The sequence below is a fragment of the Carassius auratus genome, chromosome 19, assembly GCF_003368295.1.
Source record: "Carassius auratus strain Wakin chromosome 19, ASM336829v1, whole genome shotgun sequence".
Lineage (NCBI taxonomy): Eukaryota > Metazoa > Chordata > Actinopteri > Cypriniformes > Cyprinidae > Carassius > Carassius auratus.
The window spans coordinates 4,370,425-4,394,512 of record NC_039261.1 but is presented as its reverse complement, the minus strand read 5'-3'; the positions used below and the strand labels follow the sequence as shown (position 1 = coordinate 4,394,512).

The 24,088-nt window shown below is 36.4% G+C and overlaps 1 protein-coding gene across 1 annotated transcript in view; it reads left to right on the top strand.

Moving 5' to 3' along the window:
- Positions 1-24,088, top strand: part of rims2b (regulating synaptic membrane exocytosis 2b) — a 138,233-nt gene that overhangs the window by 56,979 nt on the left and 57,166 nt on the right. Inside the window, exons 4-11 of the mRNA XM_026288430.1 lie at positions 3,499-4,346; positions 10,875-11,086; positions 14,456-14,575; positions 15,229-15,328; positions 16,313-16,436; positions 17,660-17,706; positions 17,807-17,916; positions 23,133-23,180. Coding sequence (XP_026144215.1) covers positions 3,499-4,346; positions 10,875-11,086; positions 14,456-14,575; positions 15,229-15,328; positions 16,313-16,436; positions 17,660-17,706; positions 17,807-17,916; positions 23,133-23,180 — 1,609 coding nt within the window. The remainder of the gene's footprint in view (positions 1-3,498; positions 4,347-10,874; positions 11,087-14,455; positions 14,576-15,228; positions 15,329-16,312; positions 16,437-17,659; positions 17,707-17,806; positions 17,917-23,132; positions 23,181-24,088) is intronic.

Here is a 24,088-nt window from a genome sequence, read left to right as displayed (position 1 = left end):
TCCCCTTTTATGAAATGCATGCTTATTATTGTAATATACACTGCCGTTCTAAATGTGGGGTCAGTAAGATTGAAGAAATTCATACTTTTGTTTTACAAAGATGGGATAAATTGAACAGAAGAGAAAGTAAAGACACTTAAAATCGTACATTTCTATTTCAAATAAAGAATGCAGAAAAATGTATCATGGTTTTCGCAAAAATATGAAGCATCACAGCTGCTTTTAACAGTGGAAATAATCAGAATTTTTCAGATGTTAGAATGATTTCTGAAGGGTCACTGAAGACTGGAGGAATGATGCTGGAAATTAAGCTTTACACCACAGAAATAAATTACACGTTAGAAAATTTTCAAATAGAAAACAATTATTTTAAATTGCAATAATATTTCACAATTTCACAGTGTATTCAGAATTAAATAAATGGAGCCCTGGTGTGCAAAAGTGACTTAGAAATATTAAATAATTCAACCCAAAACTCTGAACGATAGTATGATCATATAAGCAAAGAGTACATTTGAACAGAAGAAAAACTTTTGCGGTTGTTTTATTTTTTATTTTTTATATTGTGTTTGTTTTTTTTTGTTTTTGTTTTTTTAAATCTAGGTCACACTTCTCGCTATTAAAAAATCATTAACTATGACTTTGTCTCAATAAACTCATAATCTGATGTTTATTAATAGTTAGTAGTTAAATTTAGGTATTGGGTGGGATTAGGGATAAAGAATATGGTCATGCAGAATATCTGCTCTGTAAGTATTAATAGACAGCCAATATATTAATAATTAGCTTGCTAATAAGCAACTAATTAATAGTGAGAATAAGTTTTAGCTATATTTATAGCAAATATTTCCATAGGTACTTTTAACAGAGCTTTTTCCCCAGTAAATATGCATTTACAGACATACATGTGCTCAGAAGATTTTCAAAGTTTCAATTATGACCATTTTTGATTTTGACTATTGACACCTATAACAGCTCAAACAGCAAATAAAAATAGACGGTGCTAAAACCACTTGTGTTTTCATTAGCATTTCAATCTACATGTTCTAATGTGTGATGTGACACTTTTAGTTGACTGGCACTTGTCCTATTTTTGTAACATTGCACAGTTGCTCCAGTGAATTTATATTCCCATGTAAGTAAATTTAATTTTTATTTAAATATATCATCTGTGAATTTATTACTATGAATTTTAATAATGTATTTAAATAGCTTCATGGCTTTTACTTAATGAACATAACTGCTGGCAGAATTTCTTAGAATAAAATCACTTTGGATGCTAATATATTGTTTTCAACACCAGCACCATTTCAGTGCATGAGGAATTTTTGTTTGGGATCTTTACTTCCATGGCCATTGCAGTAATGTATTGCAATATTTAGTTATTTTGTGGGGTGAGCTGACATCTGGCAAACAGAAAATACCATTATGTGCACAGTCTAGTCTCAGCTGTGAGCAAAATGTCAAAATGGCCTTTATTTTAAAGTAAACAGCTGCTGAATCTGGTAATGATTTTGTCTTTGAGTTTTGTTTCTCCTGCTCAGCTGTATCTGTGTGGCTGCTCTGATTTGAGAAGCTTTGCACAGAGACGACAGGCCCAAATCATTGAATAATATTGCTTCATTGTTAAACATACTGCAGCATGCATATGATGACACAATGGATGATGTCACATTTACATTTAGACATTCAGCAATCATTTACTGCTGGGATATGGTGCAGCTCAATATGGTACTGCTGCTGACTCTGTACAATCATTTAATGATGTGTTGCCCACATCAATAAAAATAAGATGTTCGCCCATGCAAAAGCCAGCACTGTAATGGAAAGGTATTAAGGGTGGTGGTTAGGGCATTTTTACGTGGTTGCCAAGTTGTTATCTGTATTTTATAGTGAGATGCAGATTGTTTTTTATATTACTTTATGTCTACAGGATATTTTTATCCACCAGTCTGCAAGTCAAATCACTTAGAAATGTAAGGCCAGTATTATTAACATTTTTTTTTTTTTTTTTGTATAATAGTAGTTTTTCATTTTAATTTTAGTTAAAGTTAAAATTTAGTTTAAGTACATACTTAATATATATGTAGTTTTTAAGTTTTATTTAAGATTAGTTTGAGTTTTGTAGTACATCAAGTTAAACTAAATTGAAATTAGATATCTTGCTTTTGTAATTTTTTTTATTTTTAATTTTAATTTGAGTAAAAATTAAAAATGTATTTAAAATAAATTACATTTATTTTTAATTACTATGTAGTTTTTATACATTTTTATTTCAGTTTTAGATTGTTATTTTAGTGCATAAAGTTGACTAAACTAAATTGAAATGAGAGATGTTGCTTAGGTTGCATCATTTTTTTTGTAATTTTTCATTTCTATTTTAAAAATGTAACGTTTATTTTTAATGTCTGTAGTTTTTATATATTTTTATTTCAGTTTTAGTTTTAGTTATTTTACTGCATCAAGTTGATCTACACTGAAATGAGAGATGCTGCTTATTTTGGGTCTCTTTTTCATTTGAATTTTTGTAATAATAACATTTTTTGTTTTTTTTAATTTATATTTAATATAAATATTTGTATCTTTTTAATTTCTGCAGTTTTTATAAATGTTCATTTCAGTTTTAGTTATTATAGTGCATCAGGTAATACAACTTTTTTAAATGGTTTTAGTTTTAGCTAACTATTATAACCTTGCTCCTCTTCTCAACAAACCACATGGTTTGTAATATCATTCCTGCCTATAAAACAAGCGTTGAGAGATCATTCACATTCTCATCTTTACCACTTAAGCTTATGGTTTTGTTCAAATTACAAACTGTAAGTATGAGCAATAGTAAAATGGTTTTTATTTTAGCAATCTCTTTCCAGCAGTGGGAGAGTTAAAGCATCTACTGTAAGTGGGACTGTCTGGCGTCATATAACATACTTTAATTAATGAGAGGGAAACAGAAAGGGGTGGAACTAAACGCATCTGGCTCTGTCTTGGCACTGCAGTATTTCTCTTACTCAGTGTGACACGCTTCTTCTCATGACTCTGGCCAGAGCCGAACACTCGGCCCTTACAGGTTAACCACTATGAACGGCATGGCTCAAATGTCTGTTATGGCAGACAGACCACCAAACCCCATCCAACTGGCCACTCTCACAGAGCTTCACAGCCCTGTGGGCTCCTCACGATGAAAGAGCTCCAGGGCAGGAAAAACATGCTTGTTGACGTATGCCTACATAACAAGAGAGTCCTCAAGCCAAGCGGGGATAGACTCATGGGCAGTGAACTTGAGGTGACTGGTGGCGTCCAACAATTTAGTCTGTGTCAGTCTGTTCAAACAACTCACCTCTTGGTAACTTCGAATGTATGTAGTTTTGTACAACCCTAGTGTGAATCACTTGAAGAGAAATGAAGGTGCCATAAGCTTATTTGTGTTTAAATAAAGTTTTAGCCTCACCTCACTGCATTGACCACTTACACTGACCTAATTTCCTTTTACATTCTTAGAAACAGAAGCCCATCAGCATCTAGGGATCCTAACGCAGCATATAACCAAAGGGAGGGGGAAGGAGGACTGCAGTATGCCCCGGCTGAAGGAGGCATGCCCCGCTCTCCGTCCGACTACGGACGTGACCCTGGCCATTCGCCGAGGAGTTCAAGAATGTACAATGAGGTGGACGGTAATCAAGACAGCCGAGGACGCTGGCACTCGCAAGGCCAACGTTTGGATGGCCAGCTAGAGGACTATGAACTCCAAAGACGGCGTGAGGAGGAATACCAGGCCCGATACCGCAGCGACCCCAATCTGGCGCGCTACCCAGTCAAACCCCAGCCCTACGAGGAGCAGATGCGCATCCATGCCCAGGTGTCACGGGCTCGGCACGAGCGGCGTCATAGTGACGTCTCGCTCGCCTATACAGAACTTGACGAGCCTCTCCATGGGCCCGGTGGGCGGCAATCACGCCTCCCTTCGTTGGGAGGCCCAAGTCAACGCTCATACTCCATGGACAGGAGTTCACCGGGACATCGGATGTCAAATCACAGCCCACCAACACCACACCGCAGCCCTGTGTTGGGCGATAGCCGGCGAGGACTGGCAGAGCCAACGAGGAAACCCATTTCCCAACAGCACCACTTGGACCCCAAAATGGATATCATTCTACGAAATGACTCTCTAAGCTCGGACCAATCCGAGTCGGTTCGTCCTCCTCCACCTCGACCGTACCGCAGCAAACGCCTAGGCAAGCTCAGAACCATGGGTAGCTTCAGCAGCTCAGAAGAGGAGCTGGCAACCACGCCAGAGTACACCAGCTGTGAGGATGTGGAGCTGGAGAGTGAGTCCTTCAGCGATAAAGGTAAACGCTGCTGACTCTGAATGGAATTATTGAATTGCTGATGGATAAACGTTCCAGTGTTTTAGGGAGAAAAGTTGCATTAAATGTTTCTGGAATCTCAGATGTGACTCCAATCATATCAGTTTCCTAGAAAGAGCCAGTGCTTTATGGTAACCACGATGTTGCTCCAGACCTGGTGGGGGCAGCAGAGAGTTCAGTGCTGTTGTATGTATTATTTCGAGCCTGTGAAATATAGTGTAATAGCTTATTTGCAGTCACGTGATTCTGATGACACGCAAAACGCAGCTGGAGGACGGGAAGTGATTTTTCTGTACAGGAATCGCTAGCAGAAATTCTAAATGCCTATGTTTGCATGGTTTTTGGATGCTCAAATCGGTCAAAGTAAGTAACCACAAGGAGCTTTTATCATGTACGTAAATTTGTTTTTCATAAGGGGGAAAAGGCAAGAAATTGGCTGAAAAAAGCAGCAAAAAGTGGCTTGTAAACCTGTGTCTGTGGTCAGGAGGAGCCAAGTCGAATAATGTTCAACAGATTTTTGTACATGTTAAAAGCTCCTTGCAGTTTCTCAGTTTGACCAATTTGAGCATCCATAAACAACGCAAATTAAGTGTAAGACTTGCATTGGCCTCAGATTCAGTAAAAGTGCCAGTTCTATTGGTAATTATTTTTGTTTTAGTTTCTGTACTTTGATGTTGTTGAGATCAGTTATAACATGTCTGTTATTTTGTGACATTTCTCCTCTAAATTCAGTTTAAAACTGCCCTAAGATAAAGGTGAATCCACTCACGCTGGCAATAACATGGAGTGAGTCACATGACCAGGGTTTAAACCATGGAGGGTGTTTCATTATTCAAGCAGGTTTAATTATGTAATGCAAGCCGGGCTGAAGATGCTAGAGTGTGAATGGGGACACAGGATACAGTCATGCATTGCCGTTCACTGTTAAGTAGTATCCTGTTAGAATAGGAATTTCTACAGCTTTTGCTGTTAGACATTCATAGTGAGAATATTACTATGAGCTCAGCTGACATGATGCCCTGTAGGTCTGACAAAGAACTAAGAGCAAGGCAATGTACATCTTGACATGTATAACATCTAATATGATTCTTTAAGATGTAAGATATTTAGAATGTCTAACCAAATTGCCTTTTTCAGCCATGCCCATGTTTCTTTGTTACATACAGCCAGGCTTTTCAGACTGAATCTCCAGGGCACTGCACACTTTGGATGTCTTCTTTTAACACACCTGAATCAACTGAGTAGTAAAGTACTCCATAGCCTGAACTGGATCTGTCAAAAAAAAGAGAGGTTCAAAATGGGCAGCACGTCAGGGAGGCTTTAGGAACGGTTTAAGAACCACTGACGTACAACACAATTCTAAATTAGGGCCGGGACTTTAACGCGTTAATTGAGATTAATTAATTACACAAAAAATAACGCGTTAACTAAGATTAATTAATTACAGAAAAAAAACATTCCCGCATTTTTAATAACTTATTTTTGCACCGCGTAACGTTTCTCACTGGATGAGTTTAGGCGGACCGATTATACTGGAGCACCAACTAGCGTTTGCATATCATCGCAGCACATCGAGCCTCAAGTATCACCTAAACGCAAAACATATAGCAGCTAGCGTGGACTTTACACTTTATGTTGAACTATGTATTATTTTGTTGGTGCAATCATTTTAATCATTGACTCAATGTATTCAGTCATTATTCAATGGTATACTATAAATCCATGTGAAAAAAATTACTTCTCACTGTTCTCAGGTCAAATATTTATATGCGATTAAAATGCGATTAATTTCGATTAATTAATTACAAAGCCTCTAATTAATTAGATTAATTTTTTTAATCGAGTCCCGGCCCTATTCTAAATTTTTTCAAACTAATATCTGTGGCATGTTGTTTACTACATGAAATAATTGCAATTCATGTCCCATCATGTGCATTTTAAATAAAGAGTCTTACTCATAGGAAAGCTCAATTGGAGCGTTTAAGACATAAAGTTGCATAAAGGTAGTTGCACATCGTATGTGTCATCGGGGCTTTACCCCTAAAAATTGGTACCTTAAAGTAATAATGTGTACTCTTATGCTGTGTTCACATCAAATGCGAATAAAGCATCTGGCGTGAATGATTTCAATGTTAAGTCAATGCAAAGGTGCGTTTAGGACTTGAACCACTAAAGAGACATCAGAGCCAGCCGCAAATGTCAGAAGGTCTAGCCGAGGTGAGGCTGCTCTCGGCGGATACATGAGCTCTGAGCTCCCACTGATCGCATGGAGCTCATCTCCGAAATCGGCGAAACACATTTTTTAAAATAGACGCTGTCTTTATAAATAAACCGCATATTTGAGTTTAAAGCAACTACATTCTCGCCTGAAATACTTTTAAACTAACTTCATTTCATGACACGATAACAGTAATATATTGAAAATTATCAGAATAAAATGGCGGTTGAAAATGCTGTGTGAACTCAGCTGGCAGAAGCCCCCCCAACGCGAATTCACATCTGTTGTGAAGTTAATTTCACGCGCGAATGAAGTGAATGATCTCAAAATGGTCAAGTGGCAAACTAGACACGGTAGACGCGAATTTGACGCTCTATTCGCGTTTGGTGTGAACACAGCATTAAGCTACTACTATGAATGTTTTTAGGAGTAAAAATATTAATTTAATGGTTCTATCCCAGTGACAAGCTATTGTACTCCTAAAGATATGATTTCAGTTTTTTGAGAGTGTCTCAACAACGTGGTGTGGCACTTCTCTTCTGAAAACACAACTGGACTCTTAAAAACTCCCACTGATCAGTGGTTGCTTACGTTACCAGCAAAAATTTAATTTTCTCTTCTTTTGGTTTCATGGTGCTCATTATCATTAGGATTCCAGGAATGGACATGGAATGCTACTATCTTTGGTATCTGTGAAGTACCTGTCCTTCCTCTTCCTCCTTTTCCTTTCTCCCATGTAATATACTCCCCTCCCCTAAAAGCTCTTCTGTTGTCAGGGTCACAATTAGCTCAATTGGATAAGCCTCTTTGCACAGGAGCAGTCTCTAGAGAGCTCCCAAGAGCCTTCCTTCATCCACAGAAGTAGGTAGAGGGAGTCCCAGCAGCTTTGCAGTGGTAGAGGGTCACTTCCATGTCAGATTCAGTAAGTGAAATTGCACCAGTGCATCTGTCATTGTTACCTCTCCACCACAGCTACTTGATGCGCTCAAGAGGCTACAGTGGAGCAGAAGAAAGTAGGACACTTGCTTAAACCTTCATCCTGCTCAAACTCAGTCTCTGTTTCAGTCAGCTTTCTAAAGGCTAGTTCACACCACCCCAACGAACACCAACAAATCTACAAATCCCAATGTTTGATCAGTAGGGAAACTGTGTTGGTATTTGTTCAGGCAGTGAATGTTTCCCAAAATTTCCAATCCAGCATCCAACATTAAATTCTAGAGTTGCCACAAATCTAGCATCCAATCACTCCATCTGACCTCATAAGAGTGGTACACCTTCTTGACTGTAGACAGAAAGGAGCTTGATCTCTGACAAGCTTGTCTTTCCAATGGGTGCCATTGGACATACGTCAATCAGTCAGTGACAACCCAACCTGATTGGTTCAAAGTGGTCAATTCCCTCCCCATCTGCAGAAAGAGAAAAGGATTTGGTCAAAGTAGCTAGCTAGTGGAGGCACACACAAAGACGGCACGCTGTGTGAAGCCTGGGAAAATGGTGGTAAGTCAATATTTCATCAGACTGCCAACATTTGGAGTGGTGACTATTCTGCTGCTGTGCACTTTGCAGTAAAGACATTTAACTTGTTTGCTCTGAACTTTCACTTTTGTGTAAAAACCACCAAACGGAAGGTTGGAAAATCTAAAGAAAAGGAATCGTTGTATTGGTTGGTTGCAAGTGATTGAGGCCAATGCTTACTTCCATGAAGCCATGAACAAACTGTAGAGGTTCTTGGAGTCAGGGATCAGTCCGGTAAACTAAGGGAAACAGTCTGTTGTGATGTGGGGACTATGTAGGGCAAGGTGTTTGAGCTGGCTTACAAGAATAACGGTAAGCTCATTATTCTAAGGCATGAACTCCATTTCAGTGCAAGGAGATAGAGAGAGTGAAAGAGAAAGACACCGTTGAGAGGCAATGAAAAAAGGGCTAACAGTCGGGTTTGGCGTCTGTTTTGAAGGGGATGTGCAAGACCTTTAAAGACTGACCCAAGTGTGATTTGAAGAGCTGCAGTTGAGCTCTAGTCCTTGTTCCGGTGGATGTAGTTGAATAAATCAGCTTTGCAGAACTTTTACTTGCCAAGGTTTGGAAGGGGTGGTGCAGCAAAGACGGATTATCAACAATATTTTGGGACTACACAGAACAATTTTTTTTTCTTCCTGAAGACGCTGGGAACAGTCTGCACATGGTGCTTGGACAAATAGCAAATGGTTCTGGTTTGTGAGGCATGGTGTATGTTAAGGCAGAAGTAATGTCTAGAGAAGTAAGTTTTTACAGCGTTCATTCTTTTCATGGTTGCATATTGATATCACTGCATGCTGGCAGGGAAATTGGGGACAGGGTGATGCAATGTTGGCAGCAGTAATCAGACGTCTGCAATATTAAAGTTTCTGTGCTATGGATACAAATTATTTTATCAATTTATTATAGTGCCATCGTGATATTACACTGAATCTGGCTGTAAAATTATGGATGCATAATAACCATATTTTTCATCTTTAAACTACAGCTTGGTTTCTTAATCAAATATATTGTACTGATGACACAGGCAGATGTAACTAGCTATTATTTTGCACATATGAAGTGGGTCCTATGATGATGGTTTACACAAATCCAGTCCAGTTTATTTTTAAAGGACCTTGAAACTGGACCGTGTTCTTTGTTTTACACTGCTAAGAAGTATCATTACAATATTTCCACATTGCAAATCCATCTGCTTGCCACCCCATTTAAATAATTGCAAGACAAAAGAAGTAAGGTCATAAAATACTAACACAATTGACAAGTTAAGTTGGGAACTTAGGAAACTTTACTTTTTAATGGAAATGTTTGCTTTCTCACCATAAGTTGCCTGAATCTCTATTATGGAGTAATATTGGTTGGCTTGTAAATAGAGAAAGTTTTTTTTTTAACTAATGTTATAACACAAATTTATATGCTTAACGTTTTTTTTATTGATGATGAACTCTCTCTGGCATTTGTGTGTTTAAAGGTTTTGTGCCTTAAATGATTCCTTGATACTATAACTAGCCGGACATCCCAGGAATACAGTGAGCATATCTATGTGTTCATAACAGAAAATATGCACAATATATATGTATGTGTTTAATATCCCATATGCAACATCAGCAAAATGGGATGCATTTTATGGTGCTATGTAAATTATTCAACAGCATTGAGGGGAAAAAAATCATCAAACTGGGGGAAAAAAAAGTCTTTTAGATGTCATTTAAGCACTAGATTTTAATGTTTGTGTCTTCAACCTCTGTCAACAGAAATAGTGCTGTTTAGATGTATGGCACTCAGGTAATTTGCTTTCTCAGAACATGTACTTTCAGATGTTGAAATAAGAAGCCAATATTTGTGACTTAAATTGCTGGACAGGGTTTGTCTTGTAGGTTTGGTTGTGTTGCAGTTCATGCTCTTTTTTTTTTTTTTTTTTACATTATACCCTTTTCAAATATCTGTATATGTTCTTTCATTCTATTAGCTTTATGGATAAGTGTATACTAAGAAAAATGAGGGCAATTGTTACATGTGTTTATTTCAAGAGTGATAATTAACCCAACAATTTAGTCACCCTCATTAGTCACCAACCTGTATGACTTTCTTTCTTCTGTCAAAAAACAAACAAGATAAAAAAAAATGCATTAGTTCTTTTTTTTTTTATGTAATTGCAACGAATGGAGACTGAAGGTTTCACAAAAGCCCTATAAAAGTATCACATAAGTTGTTCTTATAACTCCATTTCATTATTAATCAAGTGGTTTAATTTCGCAAACCAGATCTTGAACCAAACACAGAAGAACGATCCATTCTTGAACCAGGCATTGCAGTTTTTATCGTTAACATCCTTTTTGCAAGTTGCAGTCCCCATTCATTGGATTTGCATGGAACAAAATGGCTAGTACATGCTTTAAAATATATATTTCACGGAAGAAAGAAAGTTGTACGCTTGCAGAGCAACGTGAGGGTGAGTAAATAATGGCAGCAGTTTCATTTTTGTTCAACTACACCTTTCAAAGAGCTGTAAGAGAAAGCGTGTGAGTAAATGAATGTTGCACATTTGCCTATATAAGTGAAATCTTGTTGACACGAGTGTGTGCGTGTGTGTCCTCTCACTGTGCTGTCCTCAGGAGATATGGATGGTCACTGGTGGGACCATGCGTCTTGGCATAGCGAGGCCTCCTCAATGTCTATGGTGAGGCTTGAGACCCTCTCACCCCATTTCCCCTCGATTAATTCACCTCTGCATGTTTTGTTTCTCCTCCTTTTTTTATATCATCCATAACTTTTAGGCAACATTCAAAGGGGAAAAAGAAAAACAAATGAGCAGGCATATTTTTTGGACGCCAGTTATGCCCCGTCTGAGAGGCAAAAGACAGTGGTGCGATTTCGGGAGCTCTCCCACGACGCAGATGTGGAGTGGTGCGAACCGCAGGTCAAAGATTCAGGGGTTGACACGTGCAGTAGCACCACGCTAAACGAGGAGCATAGCCATAGCGACAAGGTACTGAGACTACTTCCTGCCGCCTGCCTCTAACTTCCTGTGACTGACCTGCTCGACTGTCTGTTTCTGCCCCTAGAGGGTTTCCTGCTCTAATCACGCCTCTCAAATGAGAGGAAAACACTCTGGTTTGCTTTGCTCCACTGTCTTTTGGCTGCAAAGTTGTAGCGCATCCTAACACTCAGAAAGATTGAATGACAAACTTCCTGGCACTGTTTGCTCCATATGCTGCATGCTTCTCGATGCGGACAGATACTCCATTCTGATTGCTAACCTGTTTTCCTCACTTGGTCACGTCACCTTTTCACGCTGTTCCCCCCTTTGGGATTTCCTGACATGATTTTTTTCCACACAATCCTTCAGTCTCAGCTTTAACACGGGGGATAGACTAGTGTGGGAATCAATCTCGCACTAAGCAGTTGTTTTTCTTTTCCCCTTTTCACTGTCTCATTCTTCCTGCTCTGCTTTTCTGTCCCATCATTGGTTTCGTTCATCGCATCTTTTGCGATAGCGAATAGAAATAGCTTGCTACATCCATACTGCTTGAGGGTGTGAGAGCAATTTACTGCTTAATCAGTGGATTGATCTAGATCAGTGCTTCTCAACTGGTTTTGTTGTTTAAAATTAAATATTGGCATTTGTGAATTGGTTTAACCATTGGTTAACCATTTAGTTAAATTCTCACTATTAACTGTGACTTTTGTCCCAATAAACTCCTAATGTGATGTTTATTAATAGTTAGTATGTTTAGGTATTGAGATGGATTAAGGGATCTAAAATATGGTCATGCAGAATAACATGCCAGTATGCTAGTGAATAACCAGTATGCTAGTAATATGCATGCTAATAAGCAACTAGTAAATACTAGTTAAAATAGTGTTATCGTAAATATTTGTGTATTTGCAAAACCATATGTGATGCGATAAAGCAACAAGCATAACTTTTGAGATTTTGTGCTGACTAACGGGTACTCTAACATTTTGTTAATTGTTTGGTTTAGTTTTTGCAGCATTGCATTGCATCGTCCCACCCACTTTAAAATCTTATTGGTCCAAAATCCTCCACCACATATAGCCTATTAAATATTAAATATCTTCTGACTGGCTGTGATTCAAATCAACGTTTTCCATTCAGGTTGGACGTACAATTTGCTTGTTGCTGGATACCTTTCACAACACTCCTAGTTCACTTTAATTAATCACAAAAAAATCACACAGTATGGTTGACACAAACAATTAATTGTAGACTGAGTTGTATCTTCCTTTACTCTTATGTAGCTTTAATTATTTTGAGGGGAACTATTGTGATGCCAACTTGCCCATGTTGGAATCCGTTGGAACTTTTTAACAAGTATATGAAAAATCAAGTGAGTGAAGATTTATGTTAAAACTGAGCAAAAAAAAAAAAAGTTAGATTGGATTGGATGTATATACTTTGACATCAATAACAAAATATTTGATGTTCTCTTTAGTGTTAAGTATTCTATTTAGATTTTTCATTTTATGCCTGCATTCCAAAGTATCACAAACCATGACGACTACAAGTTACGCTTTCCGCAAAGAAAAAATGGCTTGTGGATGTCGTTGATACAACTATTGAAATAATCTTTTCAAGTATATGATATATTAATGCTGTGTTTTATTTGTAAAATGTTTATAGGATTAACCAGTCAAATCTTGTCACGTATGAAATAACTGCTATTAGTGAAATATTCAGTTTTGCAGTTAAATGCAGTAACTGTAGGGTTTCATAACTAAAATACTTTAAAAAGTAGGGAAAACAATCATTATTGCTAAATTCAATTGGCTCTTTCCTTGTAGGGGGCATAACTTCAAGTAGTAAAACTTGTGGTGGCTGTGGTTTCTAGTTCTGTGAAATGCAGTCAGATTCAGCATTATTTATTATAAAATAGCTCTGGTTCTTTATGATTGGTTAGGCAATGTTTGAACTTGAAGCCATAATAAAATACTGCACAAACACACACCTGTGACCTTATTAAATCAGTATTACTGTACAACTCAATGCAACTCCCCTCCGTTCTGTAGAAACATCCCACAGCCGTTCTAAAATCACTGTAAACCACTGCTTCTAGGAGGTTATTGCTTCAAACGACTAATAAGTGTCCTATCCACACAGTATTGTGATTCACCAGTTGAGAACTGCTGATCTAGTTTACTGCTTTGAGTGGTTATCCAGAATTGTTTGCTTGATACCTCTCACCTTGTCCTGACTGTTGTGTCTGTAATAAATGCACAAACCGAACCCCATAGTGTGGGAAATTCTTTTGAAGACAATTACTTTCACGCTGTTAGCAAATGCCAAGATCCTGCCATCGTTTCCTCACCCTCGTGTCGTTCCAGACCTCTAAGACTGTAGGAAACAGCATTGTATTTTAGAGTTAATAGAAATGTCTGTAAAGTTACCGAAAAACATAATTTTCGGCTTGGACATTATCCATTTTCTTAGACATTTATTATTTTACAGTGCAGACCAGATCTTAAATCACATACAATTCACATATGGTGCACGTATATTATAAGTTTTAACACCATAGTGTGCCAAGAAAAAAATAAAAATAAAATATTGTACACTGACATCAAATATAGCACCAATATTGTGTTTTGGTGCACCGTGTGAATCAGATTTGAAAACTTCCATAAACTTATATTGGTTTATGACATGAGAGTGCAAAATGATGAACGGATTTTGAATTTTACTTTGTTTCTTTTAAATACTGTAAATGTTGTGGTATTTATTGCAAATACAAACAATCTTATTTAGTCCCTATGTACTTACTTAATTTGTGTTCCTGGTCTTATTGACAAGATTCATGTGTGCCTGTTTTTGTCTTCATACTTTTTCATCAAAATGAAATAACTTTTTGTTTTCAGCTGACGTTACAAATCTCTATCTCTACTCTCTTTTACAGATCTTCTCGGTAACACTTTAGACTAGCTATTATGTTTGTTCCCCGCTTCAATAAACTACTTATTTGCTGTTTATTAATAGTCAGTAAGGCAGTTGTTGTAGTAGGCATGTTATGCATCGTTCTTTATAGGTGTTAATAAACAGGCAGTGTGCTAGTAATATGCATTCTCACAAGCAACTTGTTAATAGTAGTGTTCTCCAATCTAAAGTGTTACCATCTTCTCTTACCAATCTTGTAACTCCATTCTGGCCTGTAACACCAACTTGTCATGACTCTATCACTTCCCAATGGATTAAATCAAACCCTATCCTACACCACAGCAAACAAGAGTTGAGCTCCTCCTTTAATCTCCTGAGCCTGTGCATGTGTGCGTATGTTTGTAACGTGCTGTGTGTGTAAACTTGTATAAAAACCAGAGGTGTATTGTAACTTTGACCCCGTAGCACCCGGTGACATGGCAGCCATCCAAAGATGGAGAGCGCCTAATAGGGCGGGTGGTGCTAAACAAGCGGATGAAAGATGGCACGGTGCCCAGAGACACGGGGGCACTGCTGGGCCTCAAGGTAAGGATGCCCAAACACCGTCAAACACCACTTGATCAAAGCCATGCTAATGATCTGAGATCTCTCAAGTCTCGTTTGATAATGAATGATTTAACACAAACTAACAGAGCATTATTATTATCACTACTATTAAGTTAAAAATGAAGTGTTCTTTCGCATTGCTGGTGCCATGCCATGAACCCTGCCCCCTACAGCAAACATAACCCAACCAAACCGTGGCTCCAAACCCGGGAACCGAACCATGGTATTGGTGCATCGTTACACTCTTAATTACGGTACTATTTGGTGGTGGTGTGCCTTAGTTCCTGTAAGTTTGCCCACTCACTGTCTTCCAGCCATTATCTGCCATTATCACTAACTGTGATTAGCATTAATTTAGTGGGTGTGTTTGCTTGATTTGTCTTGCTCTTTTAGTGAGTGGGGTATTAAAACAATGCAGAAAAGCATGCAAAAACTGTAAATGATGCTATCAGCAATTCCAGTTCAATCTTAGTGTTATCACACATGGTACTGATGTGGATCATCATTTCTTCATAGCACAGGTCAAACTTTCAGCCTTTAAATTCCACGTCTATAATTACCTTTTAAGCCCTTTTAAGTTGGTAACTTGATGTAAAATATATTTAAAATATGGTGCATGGTCTGTATTGCAGGTGGTGGGAGGGAAGATGACCGAGTCTGGCAGACTTTGTGCTTTCATTACGAAGGTGAAGAGAGGAAGTCTAGCAGACACTGTCGGCCATCTCCGACCAGGTGAACACATCTATTCAGAGACCATGTGAAGTCAGAGCTGCTGCTTTAACAGAGTCTGTAGATGAGGTTTTTAGGTCCTGCTTTATATCAAGTGCCTTTAAATACAATGTACTTAATAATAAAGTAATGAATTGTTGGGAACAATGTACCTATTGTGTTCATGTTGATTTGCAAAGCACCTCTGCGCAAAGTGCATTGTATCAAATGATTAATTTCACATGATTAAATGTACAGTATTTGAGGACGCTTAATATATAGAGGGTCCTTTCTATGTTTTTAGGGTAAGGGTAAGTTCACACAAAAATGAAAATTCTGTCACCCTCATATTGTATCGATTACTTTTACAGTGTCTTTATGTACTTTTTGACGTTTGAAAGATTTGGTGGAGTGGACTTTCGATTGAGGAATAGAAATCACTATTCATTAAATATCATCATTTGTGTTTCAGTTAAACTACTTGATTTATTCTGATTATCTTTACTATGTCTTCTTGTACTCTTCGAAGACTGAAGGTTTGGGTGGAATTGATTTTCAGTAGAGTTTCGTTAAAAATATCTTCATTTGTTTTGATGACACTGCTCGATTCATACACTGTAACAAATGACATGATCAGCAAGTAATGGCAATGTACATTTTTACAATAACTTTTAATAATAATTCAACTTTTTCAATTCATTTGACCTAATTTAGTCTTAACTCCGTTGCTTATACATAAATTTAAAGCAGCAGTTGAGCTCAAGTTTTTAAGTTAAAACAGGAACTTTCTGACACTGTATGGATTTATTTTATTATGTCTTTATGAACTTTTTGAAGCTTCGAAGTTTTGGTTGCATGAATGTTCAGTGGAGGGGATAAAATCTCTCAGGTTTCATTAAAAATGTTTTGAAGTTGAATGAAAGTCTTATGGGTTTGGAACAACATGAGAGTGAGTCAATGAGGACCTTATTGATATTTTTGGGTGCACTATCCCTTTAACTTCCTCAGGGGATCAGGTCCTGGAGTGGAACGGGAGGGTCTTACAGGGAGCCACATTCAAGGAAGTTTACAACATCATTCTAGAGTCCAAGCCAGAGCCGCAGGTGGAGCTGGTGGTCTCACGGCCCATCGGGTGAGTGGTCATTACAGTACTCTACCTGTCAGTTCAGGGACACAGAGCACATTTTCTGTGACAATAGAGCTTTATGAAGAAGGATAGCCTGTGGGAGCCCAACATATGAATGCTTATATTTACATACACACTCACAAACATATTCACTGCTTGAAATGAAAGTCCTGCTTCTGGTCTGTGCTTTGGGAGGACAGAGGACCTAGCACTGTGAATATTTTAATGATTTTTTTTATTTGGGAATTATATTTCAATAAAACCGACCAACGCCAGTGCAGTAGTGTTTGTAAAAATATTGTAAAATATTTAAAATATTTTAATGTTTTCTCTGATTTGATCCTCAGTAGCAAAAGTGCAAACAGATTTCGGAAGTTAATTTTTAATTCAGCTAATCATTTAAAAAATCACTCAATCTGTTCCCATGAGGCATTTCTCATGCGCTAAAATGTTTTAGTAAAAATATACACTGCCAGTCATAAAATTATTATGATATTGTTATGTATTTGAAATAAGTCTCTTACCAAGGCTGTACTTTTTTTTTTTTTTTTTTTTATAAAATAAAATGTATATATATATATATATATATATATATATATATATATATATATATATATATATATAAATTATATTTGGAATATTATTGCAATTTAAAATAACTGTTTTATTTTTTATGTAATTTATTTCTGTGATCAAATCTGAATTTTCAGCATGATTTCTGTAGTCTTTTGTCACATGATCCTTCATAAATCCTTCTGATATTCTGTTTTAAAGCTTAAAACAAAAATCTGTATTATTATCAATGTTGAAAATGCCATTCTTCAGAAATATCTTAATTATCCCAGACTTCTGGCCTGGAGTAATGTTTGTAAATATTGCCATTTATAAACTACGGCGTATATAAATAAATATTAATTTATTTAAAAAAAAATACAGTCTGGATGTCTTAATTCATTTTAATTACATGTACTCTATTTTACTTATTGATTTAAAAATGTTAATCTTTTCGACAACAGTGGCTTGTTTGGTTGAAATTATGGTTTAAAACCATTGCAGAGAATATAAATAAATACCAGGATTTATATTTAAATTCATCAAAGCTTAACCTTTTAGCTACAGTATATCATCCATCTTATATAGCCTTCTGATATAGAGGAGGGAAGCCCTGAGTTGTTATTTACAGACACACACCTGCTATCATTCCTATGCTCTTCACTGTTTCCTTCTAGAGATGTCCCTAGAATACCAGAGAGCACACATGGACAACTGGAATCAAGTAAGTTTAGCTAGTTTTGATCTATAATACGGATCAATAATTGAGCACTGTATATGCCAGCAGGGGAACAATTTGAGCATTCTTTGATGATTCTTTTCAGGTTCAAGTTCCTTTGAATCGCAAAAGATGGGTCCGTCCATCTCGGTCACGTCCCCCATGAGTCCTGGCATGCTCCGGGACAACCCTCAGTATCTGTCCGGACAGCTCTCGGTGAGTACCAGCACACGTCTGCACATGTGCCTGATCTCTGCACTTCTTGTGCTTTTCTTTGACCGCTCATCTCAGGGCTTCACTGATGAAATGCCACTAGCTTTGAGGTTTAGCGATTAGTGTACTGAGTTTTCCAGTGTTCACTGTTCATTTGCACAGAACGTATCATTGCTCATATCAAAAACCAAGGGGTTCTAGTGGATAAGATCACACAAGACCTTAAAAGAACATGTGCAGAGATGACAAATGGACACGGACTACTTTTTTAACATTAAGAATTTAAGTTAGAATTTACAGTACTGTTCAAAAGTTTGGGGTCCGTAAAATTGTTTTTATTTAAAAAATTAAGAAATTGGGAGAGGATGCATTGAATTGATCGAACGTGACAGTAAAAAAAAAAAATGTCTAATGCCACAAAAGATTATTTTTTTCAAAGAAATGCTTTCTATTCAACAAATAATCCAGAATTACAATTAGCACAGTTGTTTTCAACATTTATAATAATCAGAAATGTTTCTTGAGCAGCAAATCAGTATATTAGAATGATTTCTGAAGGATCACTGAAGATTGGAGTAGTGATGCTGGAAATACAGCTTTGATAACAGAAATAAATTACATCTTAATATATATTCACATAGAAAACAGTTGTTTTAAATTGTAATAATATTTTAGAATATATATATTTTTTTACTGTATTTTTGATCAAACATTTGCAGCCTCGGTGAGCATAAGAAGCTAAAAATCTTACTGACGCCAAACTTTTGAACAGTGTTTTTAGAAGCAGACCGAGTACGTTTACACACATTACAATATTAATGGTCTTCCAGTGTGACAAATACAGATATTTCACATAGTCATTGCCGATACAATAATTATAACAATATCTCCACATAAATATTACATATTTGATTAATTGTAAGAGTTAAAATTCTCCCTCTTCCTAATTTACAATCATAAAAAATTCTTATTTACTTGCTGTTGGTGACCTAATTAAAAAAATGTTTAAGGATTCTCTAAAGATTGAGCAATTAGAAATAGATATTGTGAGTCACTCCACAAGACTCAGTATTATATATATATATAAATGCATCTTGTATTTACTAGTCAGGTGTGTTTTCTAGACACTTGTGTGTCAGTGCTAGACAGTGTCCATCAGACCAGATCGGGTCCTGGAAAGAATCCCAAAAGGAAAAAAGTATTCTTAGTTTTCAAGCTTGTTACCTGATTGACATTGCTCTGACACAGCGCTGGAGATCAGGATGTAAGGTAAAAGCACTTCCTTGAAAGACTAGCTATTGTACTTTCTGCTCGAGTTGTTACATTTACTTGAATGATCAACCTGCAGATTGAAACATAGCGTATGAATAATTCACGCCAATTGCGTTATCAGTGTCTCTAACTGTACGCCTGAGACGTCTGCGGGGTAATTTTGACCCAGGTGTTCACACAGTACAGTAAAGTGCTTCAGTCATGGAAACAGATTGGCCATTATTGTGCCATTTAATTGTTTTAAGGAAATGGGCTGTAGCCATCACTCTAAACGTGCTAAATGTAAAAGGAAATGCTGATTATTGATATTAATAATGGATGTGCTTTTTCTGTTTTTGCGCTGAAGTGTATCTGTTCTTCTTTCCGGGGCGATGCTTTAATGTCTCATTATGGTTTGTGCTTTTGTAAAATTTAGGGATGCACGATATTATCTAACTGTAGTGGTTCAATGGATTACAAATCTCATGGTTCGGATCACATAATGGTTTTTGAACCACAGATCGGAATTTTTTTTTGGATCAGCAAGAAAATACAAATATTTCAATTTAACTTTATTTCCATTTACTACTTAAAGCAAAGTACTTATTTGATACCACAACAAATACTACTAGTTTAACCAAGAAAGTTTAAACATGATTAAAGACAACATTCCAGTACAAATAGAATATGTTACAAATAGAATTAAGTTTTCAAGTAGTATTCAAATACAGAAATGCAATAACTAAGGAAAATAACACTGCATAGTGTTGACTAAATAAATCAAATATAGATTTTTATCACCGCTGTTTTGTTGTTTGATTATCATAGGCCACTGTCCCTTTAAGACCTGATGCACAGATACAATATAATGATACACATCACATCCGACTGATTTCTTTCTCAGCTGTTTTCATTCACTTGAAACATAGTTTTATGTGTATGTGTCAGTTCAGAGGATTCAGAAGAGAATTCAGTTTGGTGTTCGTGTGCCGTCAGAGACGCATGTGCGCACTTCATGTTTGTGCGCGTAGAGAACAGCGCGTGAGTAACGGATTGAGTTCCCTTTCGCCTTTTCTCTCTGGAATTGTTTGAAATCTGCTTGCTTGTGTAAATACGAACAAATGATAAACTTGTACTTTATTACGGTTACATTTGCAGTTAATCTGCGGATCACGTGTGCCGAACTGCTGGGCATGGTCTGTGGGGATCACAGGTCAACTACGATCCGTTTAACCACTATCAGACTGATATCAGAATCAGCCGATAATGGCTTTAAATAGGGGTGGGTGATATTGACAAAAATGTATATCTCAATATTTTTTTTCAATATCTCGATGTCGATATTCAGACGATAATTTTGCAATCCTTTAAAGAAATGTGTGCATATTGGCAAAGGAGGTCCAGTTGGTCTTTTGACTTGCTGCATTTGACCTATTATTGTATGGAATTACTAGTACATAAAGATATGAGACATTATTGATTTAAACATGAAGTTACTGTACTAAATATTTATTTGAATACAAGAACAGTGCTTTTTCAGTACAATATATGTACGTAATAAATTAACTGTGCTTTGCAAACAGTACTCTATTAGTAATAGACTAACAACGTGACTACCTCTTTAAAAAAAATGTGTGTTTTGTAAAATGTAAACATTAGAACACAACACAATTTAACATTTTTATATGTTATATTAATATAAAAGATGAGGAAAAAAAAAGACCAAAGGAACAAAATAACACAGACGGCGTTTGTAGCAGCAGTGCTGTTTTGTTCAGCACGAAGTCTTTAATACTCCTCAAACTGTGTTTTGTGCATTGTAAGGAGATGATGGAAGAGGTTGGTTGTGGTACTCTGCTATCCGGCGATCTGCTTGCGACCAATTCTACAGCTGGGCGACTTTTGTTGCTCGTCTTTTTTGTCAAAACCAAGCCATCTCCAGGCTAAAGAAGCTGACCCACGTCTCGCTGTTAGCTCTTCTGGCACTGGTTTTGAGGATGACTGTGTATTTTTGCTTTCTTCGCTCATTTTTGTGTAGTTGCGCTCGAAGCTAGATAACAAGTGACTGAGTACCATACGCACGGCACACTGTAATGACGTCAGCAATCAACGCATATTTTGCCTTTTCTAGCAGCTATTTTATTAATCGTACATCGGCTTTACTCTTTAAGTTTTTGGATTGTTGCTTCAACTAACACACAAGTAAGAACTCTGTAGTTGTATTGCAAATTAGTATCAGTTTACGCATTGAGGAGTGATCGTGATTATGTACAAAAAAACAAAAACAAACATAAAATACAGTCAAACAAACCCCTACATTAGTGCGTTATTTCTACATTAGTGCGTTATTTGTTTTCTCTTTAGCTTCCTTTAGCTCTTTTTATGTTTGGGTGGTCGGATTGTACAAATTATGAAATATTCGATATCCCAATTTTGCATATCGTCCAGACAACAATTTGGATATTATCGTCTAAACTATATATCGTCCACCCCTAGCCTTAAATGTAAATATCGGCATCAGCCCGATATTAAAATTTATGCCGATATGTCTTCCCGATAAGAGGAATGAGTTAACTCATATGTGCTCAGGGTGTGCAAGTGATTACATCATGTCAGCAGTGTAGCACATTCTTGAAGCAAAGTTTTGTCTGAATGGTGATTAGATTCATCGTTTGGATCGCTGCATTTAATCTGTGAAAACATGTACAGAATGATGCGTTTGGTGTATGACAGAGTAAACAGTAATTTCACATGTAGCTGCAGCAGTGGCATCTTTCCCATGGTCCTTACGCCCGTTCGGTAAGGAGTTTTAATCTGTAGGGGATGCTGTTGGCCTACTTCTAATTAAGATAAAATAAAATAGCCTACATAAATAACATTTACACTGCATTTCTGATTAAATAAAGCAGTAATTGATGTCATAAAATAATAAGTATGTTTTCATTTAAAGGTCAGAAGCTATAGTTTACATGAACTTGTTGCTTACTTGTAAATGTAAATAATTTTATATATACTGATTTATTAATTAATGTGTAATATGTTTTATTTTTTACTAAATCATAAACTCTAAAACAGTTTCATAATTATTTTACAGCTCCATTGCTTTAGACGACCTACAAATGTTAAATCTTAAAATAAAATGTTAGGGTTAACGCTGCATCTTTCTGTGAAAACAATGCAGCAGTTGATGTATAGTTTATTTAAAGCTATTACAACCGCTTCAAAGTACTGTGAAAAAAAAACGTCATTATTGTTAAAGTTGTTAAAAACTAACCAAACAAATAATAATATTTTGCATATTATTTCTGGGAAGACTTTGTGTTCTTTCCAAATAAATGGAAATATATCCATATCGGTATCGGTATCGGCCAAAATCCAATATCGTGCATCCCTAGTAAATTTGTTTTATTTTTGTTTGGAATGAGGGAGATTTACCCTAAAATATTGAAGTCAGAATACTAAACACGCACATATACTGATTATTGCTGTATGTTGTTGTTATTGAGAAACACAACCAATGCATTACATGTTTAGACGCAACCTTAAGGGTAATCATTTAATAGTTTAATGTGATATTTTTTACTCTCTTTTTAAATGTGTGTTTTTTTTAATTAATATTATTATTATTATTAACATTGAGTTTAAATTAGACAAACATTTTTCATTCTTTGTCACATTTCATGGAACTATTTTTGTATTACATTTTTTAGAAAATAGTTTATGTCACTGTGTTGCATTATGAATTATGTTTTGACACATTTCAGTACTCACATATAGACTTACGTTTATTAATGCTGTACGATTTTGGTAATGTTTGAGTGTGAAATAGTCTGATAATTGAACAGCTGTCTTATGTCACTCAGTTAGGCTAAATCTCTTCTCAGATGGTTGTTTTGATTTGTGTGCCTGTGTGCAGTTTTGGTTCAGTTGTATTGCTTTTGTTTTCTTTGTTAATTTTGCTTATCCAGAGTCCATGCCTTAGTAGAAGAACCACGCCTTTTGTCCCTAGGGTCCAGGTAACATCGTCAGACTTCTCTCTTTCTCTGCTCAGTCCCTTTTTTAATCTTTTCTTTCATTTCTGGCAGTCTTTCTCAATCCTTCATTATTCTCTCTCTCTCTCTCTCTCTCTCTCTCTCTCTCTCTCTCTCTCTCTCTCTCTCTCTCTCTCTCTCTCTCTCTGTGCGTTACTTGGAAAATGCACTGCAGGAAAGTTTCTTCCCCTTTGCTTTTTGTTTCAGATTTAATTTTTTCTCCCCAACGTTATGTCATTGCCCTTCCGATTTATAACCACAATTCATAAGAGCTGTTTCATTATTACAATATAAAATTTGCTTAATTAATTGGATGGCCATCTTGCTGAGGCTGAAAAATTCTGCATGCATTATATACAGTTTTTAAACTTTTTAAATGTGCCATGTTTTTAGCATCGCTTGTTAAAGTTTTTTTTCATTCTTTGTCATGTAACATGGAACATTATATTTGTATTATGTTGTATAGACAATAGTTTGTATGAAATGCATATGTTTTCCTAGTTTAAAGTCAGTATGAGAAATTCATGATTTTACAATTGTTAATACAAATGAATCCCGGTCTGGATCAGTACTATCAAATATAATGTTCTGTGTTACAATGAAGAAATACAGTATGTTATTTACCACACTTTTGAGATGATATTGCATTTTCCAATGTAGAGAATTTCTCTAAACCTCATAGTTAATAAACAAATTGTACCAAAGACTATTTAGGCAAACCTGTGTGGCTTTTTTTTTTCTTATGTGGAATGCAAAAAGATTAAAATTGGCAAGATGTCATTGACATTATACCTGCAGTGATATACATATACATATATATATATTTCATACTGTTTCCTGATGCAGTCAACTAATAAAAGCACAGACCTGGGTACGTCTGTAGAAGAATCGAA